General features: G+C 35.5%; 1 protein-coding gene across 1 annotated transcript; it reads left to right on the top strand.

Moving 5' to 3' along the window:
* Nucleotides 1-3,649: 3,649 nt before the first annotated feature.
* LOC104094069 (NADH dehydrogenase [ubiquinone] iron-sulfur protein 7, mitochondrial-like) lies at nt 3,650-8,410 on the top strand. Its single transcript, XM_070182521.1, has 2 exons — nt 3,650-4,143; nt 7,908-8,410. Exons 1-2 carry the CDS (start codon nt 3,740-3,742, stop codon nt 8,140-8,142), a joined length of 639 nt encoding a protein of 212 aa, XP_070038622.1. The 5' UTR covers nt 3,650-3,739; the 3' UTR covers nt 8,143-8,410.
* Nucleotides 8,411-9,875: the final 1,465 nt, after the last annotated feature.

Genomic DNA, 9,875 nt, shown 5'->3' with positions numbered 1-9,875 from the left:
ATTTAAATAGAAATCAAGCCTATGAGATTTCCATCCTTTAATATCTTTATCAAACAATTCACAATGTATTCATATATATCAATTAATATTAATTAATCAAAGAATACAATTTACACAAGTAATACATGCTTTGAGTCCTAAACTACCCGGACTTTAGCATTAATAGTAGCTATGCACGGACTCTCATCACCTCGTGCGTACGTAGCCCCCACAATTAGCAACAATTATTTAATCTTAATCACCTATGAGGTAATTTCCCCCTCACAAGGTTAGACAAGAGACTTACCTCGTCTTGCTCCAATTTAATCCACACTTTTGCCTTTTCCACGGTTATCCAACTCTGTCTGGCTCGAATCTAGCCAAAATAATTCGATACAATCACTAAAAATTATAGGAAATAAATTCTATAAGGAAATACTACATTTTTGATAAAAATCCCGAAATTAATTAAAAATTCGCCCGCGGGGCCCACATCTCGGAATCGGGCGAAAGTTACGATATCCGATAACCCATTCAATTACGAGTCCAACCATAGCAGTTTTACTCAAATCCGACACTGAATCGATACCGAAATCTCAAAATTTCGTTTCTATGAGATTTCTAAACTTTTCCAAATTTCAATCTCAAAACACTAATTAAATTGTGAAAACAATGATATACTTGTATATGTAGACTAAATCCGAGTTAGAATCACTTACCCCAATGTTTTTTCCTTGAAAATCTGCTAAAAGTCGTCTCTGCTCAAGCTCAAGTTCGCCAAAAATGGCAAATGGGACGAATGTCCTCTGTTTTTATAACATACAGCTCTGCCCAGTTCGATCAAGGAGCTCGATCTCAGGGACATGGTCATGGCCTCGATCAGGGTATCGAGGTTGGGCCTTCGATCATAGCCTCAATCATTGCATCGAGCTTGAGCCTTCGATTGTGACCCTCGATCTTGGGTCTCGATCCTGTCCCTCGAGCCTTGCCTTCGATCATGGCCCTCGAGCCTTGCTTTCGATCATGGCCCTCGAGCTGGACCTTCGATCATGGCCCTCGAGTTGGACCTTCGATCATGGCTTCGATACACTAGTTCGAGCCTGTACCTCGTCAACCCTGGGCTCGATATCTGGCTCGATATCTGGGCTCGATCACGGCCCAGAATGTCCAACAGAAGAGGAAAAATTGCAGCAGCTTTTTAACTCAAATTTTTGATCTGTTAACCATCCGAAACTCACCCGAGGCCCTCGGGACCTCAACCAAATATACCAACAAGTCCTAAAACATCATACGAACTTATTTGAAACCTCAAATCACATCAAACAACGCTAAAACCATAAATCATACCCCAATTCAAGCTTAATGAAACTAAGAATTTTCAACTTCTACATTCGATGTCGGAACCCATCAAATCAACTCCGATTGACCTCAAATTTTACACACAAGTCATAAATTATATAATGGAGCTATGTAAATTTTCGAAACTAGATTCCGACTCCGTTATCAAAAAGTCAACTCCCCGGTCAAACTTTCAAACTTTAAATTCCTATTTTAGCCATTTCAAGCCTAATTTCACTACAGCTTCCAAATAAAATTTCGATCACGCTCCTAAGTCCAAAATCACCATACGGAGCTGTTGGAATCATCAAAATTCTATTCCGGGGTCATTTTCTCAAAATGTTGACCGAAGTCAAACTTAGCACTTTAAGGCCAACTTAAGGAACCAAGTATTCCGGTTTCATCTCAAACACTTCCAAATCCCGAACCAACCATCCCCGCAAGTCATAAATCATTACAAGCACCTACAGAAAGTTTTATTTAAGGAAACGGGGTTCTAAAAGTTAAAATGACCGGTTGGGTCATCACAAGTTCCTTCTTCCTTCGTCGATCTTGAATTGCCTTTGAACTCTGCCATTCTTACCTTGTATTAGAAATGACTCAAAAATGCTCTCCTTCTACCTATGTGTTCAAATTTACCGTTAATATTATTTGTAGGCTTAAAAATGACCCTCTCTTAACGGAAAGATAACATGACATTGATGTGCATTTTAACATTAAGGGCAAATTTGAACACATAGGTGGAAGGAGGGCATTTTTGAGCCATTTATAATACGTTAAGGGCATTTCTAACCCATTTCCATTTTAATTAAACATGTAGCATTTATTTAGTCTGGAAAAAAGTGATTTTTTTTTACTAAAAACTGAAAAAATTAAAAATATTTTTTTTCTAGTTTTTACAAAAACAACTACTTTAAAAAAGCTGAAAAATGTTTTCTAAAATAATATTTTTGTAAAAACTAAAAAAAAAACTAAAAAATAATTTTTTAAAGCAATATTTTTGTAAAAGCTGAAAAAAAATATTTCCTCTTCTTCTTCCTTACTTGTTTGTTCATATGCTTTCTGAGTTTATTTTTATATATTTTAGGTCTTCTAATGAGTTAGTACATCAAAACTGAAATATTTTCGTTTTTTTTTTTTCAGTTTTTAGTAAAAATTTTTTTTTACTTTTTTCCAGACTAAATAAATGCTAGAGTATATATTTAATTAAAATGCCATTTTTTCAGAACTCAGAAAGCCAATCTATTCCTAAATAAATGCTACATGTTTAACTAAATAAATGCTACATTTTCTGAGACTAATGAATTGTTTTTTACTAAAAACTGAAAAAACGAAAATATTTCAGTTTTAATATACTGACTCATTAGAAGAACTAAAATATATATATAAAAAATGAACTCATAAAGCATATGGACAAAAAAGGAAGGGAAAAAAAGAGAAAATATTTTTTTTTCAGCTTTTACAAAAATATTGTTTTTCAGTTTTTTTTTTCCAGTTTTTACAAAAATATTGTTTTAAAAAATATTTTTCAGCTTTTTTAAAGCAGTTTTTTTTTGTAAAAACTGGAAAAAAAAATATTTTCATTTTTTTTAGTTTTTAGTAAAAAAAAATCACTTTTTTCCAGACTAAATAAATGCTACATGTTTAATTAAAACGAAAAAGGGTCAAAAATGCCCTTAACGTATTAGAAATGACTCAAAAATGCCCTCCTTCCACCTATGTGTTCAAATTTGCCCTTAATGTTAAAATTTTCATCAATGCCATTTCATCTTTCCGTTAAGAGAGGGGTATTTTTAAGCCTAAAAATTACATTAACGGCAAATTTGAACACATAGGTGGAATGAGGACAATTTTGAGTCATTTCTAATACGTTAAGGGCATTTCTTACCATTTTTCTATTTTTAAATACAATCACCTTTTGCAAGTTGTGTATATCGCCAGTTGCACGTTAATACTGAACTCGAGCTTTTTCATAATTTATTCTTTCTTTCTCATTTCATTAGCACACGTAAATTTAAAATTATCATTGAAAGAAAAATTTAAATATGAATTGCATAATACGGCGAGAAATTTGTGATATTATATATTTTATAATTTTATTTTTGATTAATATATTAGATTATATTTTTTTAAAATAAAAAAGAACTTAATAATCAACCCTCCTAATTCTTTTTTACTTCAAAAATTCTACCTCTTTTCTTCCCTCACCGTGATAAATAAAATCAATTTTTTTTTTGATTTTTGTTTGGTTGAACATAAAATTTCTCTAATACTTCTAATTTCGGAGCTTTTAACGCTAAAGAAATTGCCACGTTAGTGAGTGACGTATAAAACCCGACCGCCTCAAACTATAACCGAACCGACGGAGCAAATATATAGCATTTGCTGTTTTTCGCTCTCTTCGTTCATCGGGAAACAAAAAATGGCTTTGCTGGCTCGAAACGCACACCGGCTAACACAAACGACGCCGTTTTATCAACGTTCAATCCACACGACTCTTCCGGCGCTCTCTCAGCAATCCTCTTCCTCCACTCCGGCCACGTACGCTCGCGCACCTCCGCCGTCCACGTCATCTCCGGCGGGGATATCGAAGACGGCTGAGTATGTGATCTCTAAGGTCGACGATCTGATGAACTGGGCTCGTCGTGGCTCCATTTGGCCCATGACATTTGGGCTGGCTTGCTGTGCCGTTGAAATGATGCATGCTGGAGCTGCTCGTTATGATTTTGACCGATTCGGTGTTATCTTCAGGCCTAGCCCTAGACAATCTGATTGTATGATTGTTGCTGGAACGCTTACCAACAAGATGGCACCTGCTCTTCGCAAGTATGCCCTGCAGTAACCCTATTTTTTTCGATTTCATGGATTTTCCTATAATATGTAGGCATTTCAATTCTTTTATTTAGATTTATTCCATTTGTTGTCTGATGTATTTTTTATGTGGATATAGCGATCTTAGTTATGATATTCTAATATTTGTAACATAAATAACCAGATAGCTGACGAGCAATGGGAGTATAAAATGCACAGGAAAATGTAAAAATTTAGAAAAATTTAAGCTTCTATTTGTAGAGGTGGGTAATAAAAGGATATAGGGATGAAAGCTAAATAGAGTGAAGGAGCAACGTAGCCAAATTTTAGTTACGAAATGATCTGCTATGTGTTATAAAATGCAGTTCATTAGGGGTGGCCTAATTCTGCATTATGCTTTTAGGATGATGGAAGGAACCACGTTTAAATAACATTAGGGGTTACTTATAAAAAGAAATAATATATATATATATGTGTGTGTGTGTGTGTGTGTGTGTGTGTGTGTGTGTGGAAAGATGTACCTACGGGCTTGTTTTATAAATGTCTAAGACACAAAGGAGCGTTAGAAATTGTTGGGATGCATCTTTTAGTATGTTATTATGTGGTGGTTCATTAATTGTCGCACTGAAAATCATGATTAGTTGAGCGGTGAAACGTAGAGTTAGTGAACACTGTGGTAACTGATGGCAGGGCAACCAATTTGCAGTTTGTAAGGATTAGAAGAATTGGAGTGTAACCATGGACAAGCATTTGCTCATGATACTATATCTTAAATATTGTTTTCTTGTATGATGGTTATAATGTGCTCGCTATTGATATTGATTTATCCATTTCAAAAGAAAAAAAAGTGATCACTATTGATATCTGTTGGATGGTTAGTGTAAAATAGAATGTAGCACATGATGTGTAATTAGGCGCAGGTACTATTTAAGTGGAGAAGGCCAGAAGGGTAGAGGGGCGTCCCCATTATTTACCGAGTTTTGAAACCATGCGCCACTAGCCCTCGAGGATTTCTCGGTTATCAATAAATAGATGTTACATTTATTTAATTTTGTCCGGAAGTGCTTAGGTTTTATTGTTGCATGTTATATTGGTCTGTGTTTTTTGTAAATTTTCATTGAGGGGTTTCTCTTTTCCATTTCATTTCTCTTGCCAGTGTTTTGAATTGCTTTAGTGTTCCAGTGGTTGGACGATTTGCTAGAACTTTTGCCAAAACATCAAGATAAGCATGAAGTCAAGCTGCATGTCTCAACGCTAGCATGCGCTTGCCTGAAGGTCAATCCGCAGATCACTGTGGGGTCGTTCTTAAATGAATATGAGTATGCAATGTTCTGATTAATGTTTTGAAAATAGAAACTTAAGGAGATGAATATCTAGGAGGGTATGGGTTTCCTGCTAATATTAAACTCTCTTTGGAAATTTGAACAGTGAAAGATGATAAAATATTAGAGCTTATCTGAATTATGTGGACATAGGTTCAATGTGATCTGTCGCATATGCATTGTTGCATCTTCCTAGGGCAGGCAGTGGGCAAAGAAAGAGAAACATTGATGAGGGGAAAAACACAGTGATCTCTTTTCTATCTTCTTAGACGTGCTCTCTAAAAATTTTAGGTATGCCCTAAGCCACCTGAGATAGGGAAGTCACTTTTTCTTTATATCCTTGAGCACTAGAAAAGATAATTGTATCCATATATATAAAAAAAAATGACAGCAGTGAAATGCCAATGCTCGGGCTTTATTTGTGAAGTCCCTAAAAATTGCTTTTGATTTGTGTTTAAGAATCTGTGCAAATTAAAGTATAGAAGTTAATCTGTCTAGCACTTGATTTTAACAATTGCTGGTGGTTCGGGAGTTTTTACCGAGAATTTTATCCGATGTAATCAAAAGTTTCTGTTTGTTGTGAGAGCTCTTCATATATCTGAAATGTTCTGATTAATGTTTTGAAAATAGAAACTTAAGGAGATGAATATCTAGGAGGGTATGGGTTTCCTGCTAATATTAAACTCTCTTTGGAAATTTGAACAGTGAAAGATGATAGAATATTAGAGCTTATCTGAATTATGTGGACATAGGTTCAATGTGATCTGTCGCATATGCATTGTTGCATCTTCCTAGGGCAGGCAGTGGGCAAAGAAAGAGAAACATTGATGAGGGAAAAAACACAGTGATCTCTTTTCTATCTTCTTAGACGTGCTCTCTAAAAATTTTAGGTATGCCCTAAGCCACCTGAGATAGGGAAGTCACTTTTTCTTTATATCCTTGAGCACTAGAAAAGATAATTGTATCCATATATATAAAAAAAAAATGACAGCAGTGAAATGCCAATGCTCGGGCTTTATTTGTGAAGTCCCTAAAAATTGCTTTTGATTTGTGTTTAAGAATCTGTGCAAATTAAAGTATAGAAGTTAATCTGTCTAGCACTTGATTTTAACAATCGCTGGTGGTTCGGGAGTTTTTACCGAGAATTTTATCCGATGTAATCAAAAGTTTCTGTTTGTTGTGAGTGCTCTTCATATATCTGAAATGTTCTGATTAATGTTTTGAAAATAGAAACTTAAGGAGATGAATATCTAGGAGGGTATGGGTTTCCTGCTAATATTAAACTCTCTTTGGAAATTTGAACAGTGAAAGATGATAGAATATTAGAGCTTATCTGAATTATGTGGACATAGGTTCAATGTGATCTGTCGCATATGCATTGTTGCATCTTCCTAGGGCAGGCAGTGGGCAAAGAAAGAGAAACATTGATGAGGGGAAAAACACAGTGATCTCTTTTCTATCTTCTTAGACGTGCTCTCTAAAAATTTTAGGTATGCCCTAAGCCACCTGAGATAGGGAAGTCACTTTTTCTTTATATCCTTGAGCACTAGAAAAGATAATTGTATCCATATATATAAAAAAAAATGACAGCAGTGAAATGCCAATGCTCGGGCTTTATTTGTGAAGTCCCTAAAAATTGCTTTTGATTTGTGTTTAAGAATCTGTGCAAATTAAAGTATAGAAGTTAATCTGTCTAGCACTTGATTTTAACAATCGCTGGTGGTTCGGGAGTTTTTACTGAGAATTTTATCCGATGTAATCAAAAGTTTCTGTTTGTTGTGAGTGCTCTTCATATATCTGAATTTGAATATCTGACACTTCAACATAAGAATCTGGAGCTTACTTCTTTGGACCTTTCAGTCTCTGGACCAACTAGGTGTGATGGTGGAGTTAAACTGAATGTTATTGCTTGGAAAAATTGCATGACTATTCGAAGAACTTATGCAGTGTAACTATAACAGCATCCGATGAGGATGAACCTGATGGCCGATATAAGGTTTAGGAAAGCCCAAATGAAACTGATGCTGTCTGTTCTTTAGCAACTATGCCTGATTCTGCCGATGCTCATTTTCTGTTGCTTACATCCTTTTATCTCCTCCAACGCAACACATTAGACTTGTTAGCTTTTCATCAGAACATGCCTGAATTCTTTTATTTTTTGCTTTGCTGGTACTTTTTGCAATGCATGTAGAGTCACAATCTACATCAGGCATATCTTTATAATTTTAGCATGTTCTTGAGGAAATCTTGTCAACCACCTAGAATAATTCGGTCTGTGTTCAGTATTTGTCTAGTTAGCATCACCTCCTTTCCACCCATAAAATAACAGTGAAAAAGAGGATAATTGATTGTCTCTGGTGATTTATTTGTTAAGATGCAAAGTGATTTTATTGTGCTTTGCGCTACCTTCTGTTTTAAGGAGTCTAATCTGAAGGTACAATTGCAATTTTATTGCAGGGTCTATGATCAAATGCCTGAGCCAAGGTGGGTTATTTCGATGGGAAGCTGTGCAAATGGTGGAGGATACTACCATTACTCATACTCCGTTGTGCGAGGCTGTGACAGGATCGTGCCAGTTGACATTTATGTTCCAGGATGCCCACCTACTGCCGAGGCCCTCCTTTATGGAATTCTCCAACTGCAGAAGAAGATCAATAGGCGCAAGGATTTCCTGATGTGGTGGACCAAATAAGAGCAGTTATATTTCCGTTTTCTTGGCTATTCTCCTGTGGAAATAAACACTTGGCCAAGAGCCATGCGAGGGGAGAGATCTTCTGTGAACTGTCATTTTATCATATCTTGTACCTTTTGTATTTGTTTTGTCTGCTGACATTTAGTGTGGTATTGTGCAAGCTGTCCCCGATTTGTTTGGGAACCAGCTTAATGAAAGTGCGAAATTGTTATTTAATAGAGAATGTGCGTGCTGTGTTTGATTATATCAAAGCTAAGACATTGGACTACACCAACCGTACTTTCCCCCACGCACATTCTTCCCGCAGCTAGTAACTGGCTACATGCATTTATATGTCTATAGATAGATTAGAGAAGTGAGTGGTTGAAGAATATAGTTAGAGTGGAGCTTCTATGTTCGAATTCCAACGACAGCAATCAGCATTATGACATGTAGTGCGAGTATATTTTGTGCACTACTTAATAGAGGTCTGAATCTGAATGGTTCAGATCTCAACCCATTAAGTGCATTCGTTCTTTTAGTTTTAAAATGTCTTAATGGGTCTTAATCGGACAGACCTGTGACCAAGTCTTAACACCACCGGAAAAGTTTAACTTCGTTTTTTACTTTATCTTTCTGCAAAATAACCAATCTCTCTCTTCTTCTGCAACGCTTTGTTAAACTTTTTATACCAACTACTCTTGATTGTAATGTAAACAATAGTGCAATTCTACTATCCCTCCCCAGTAATTCTTTTCTTTAGCTTGAACACTTTCCAATTCGTCCATTAAAATATGCAATCCTATCCACCCAAAAACGTGGATACCAGCGGAATTGATGCATTAATTATGATTGAAGACAACCAACGACCAAGGATTGTAGAACCTCCGTAAAAAAAATTGTTGGTTTCTTATCGAGTTCCTGAGACTTTATTTTACATAGCAACATACTTTTCTGACGAGAGCAAAAGATTCATATTTTTTTCTTATAAAACGAGGAAACCCTGATATGCAAGATCGGAGATTTTTGGAATTACGACATTGAAAGTTTGAGAAGGTTTGAAACGAGATGAAAAAGATGAAGCAGCTTTGGGGAGAAAATATTTTTTTGTTTTTTTCTAATAAGATTTTTTAAAATATTTTATTGGTATATATTTAATTAATGTATTATATTTCTATTGCATATTTATTATTCAGAAATATATATCAATTATACACATTCATATCTTAAAAAATATACTATCTTAACGATTCAGTGTTCAGATCTAGAGATAATATCTTATTATTCACATGTGTATTCAGATTCATATATATGTCTTAATCTTAATATTAACAAATGATTGTGTTTATGGGTTGTAGTTGATTGTCTGGCAAGTTGAATCAAAGCTATTGATATTAAAAATTAAAAAAGAAAGGAAAAAAAGCTGAAATCTCTTTTGTGCGGTAGGCTAGTTTGATCTTTTCACCATTAATCAGAGGTGAGTCCGAACTTTGAAAATAAATTTTTTTGGTAGGAAATATCATTGTATACGGGTAAAATCGAGCTCATGGTACATCCCGACCTTCGACAAAATAAGTCAGGCTCGAGACATGGCAGCAAAGGACCGAAATCGAGCCTAAGTCCCACCGGACCGGAACCCGGGGGCATGACGTTCGCCCTCGAGAATATCGCTGCCATGGTCTCGGAATCGATCCTACTCTCGAACGACTTCGAAGAACATTGTCAGACAATCCAGCATAGCAAACAGAAAGCAG

The sequence above is a fragment of the Nicotiana tomentosiformis genome, chromosome 8, assembly GCF_000390325.3.
Source record: "Nicotiana tomentosiformis chromosome 8, ASM39032v3, whole genome shotgun sequence".
NCBI lineage: Eukaryota > Viridiplantae > Streptophyta > Magnoliopsida > Solanales > Solanaceae > Nicotiana > Nicotiana tomentosiformis.
This window is presented reverse-complemented; position numbering and strand designations above follow the sequence as displayed.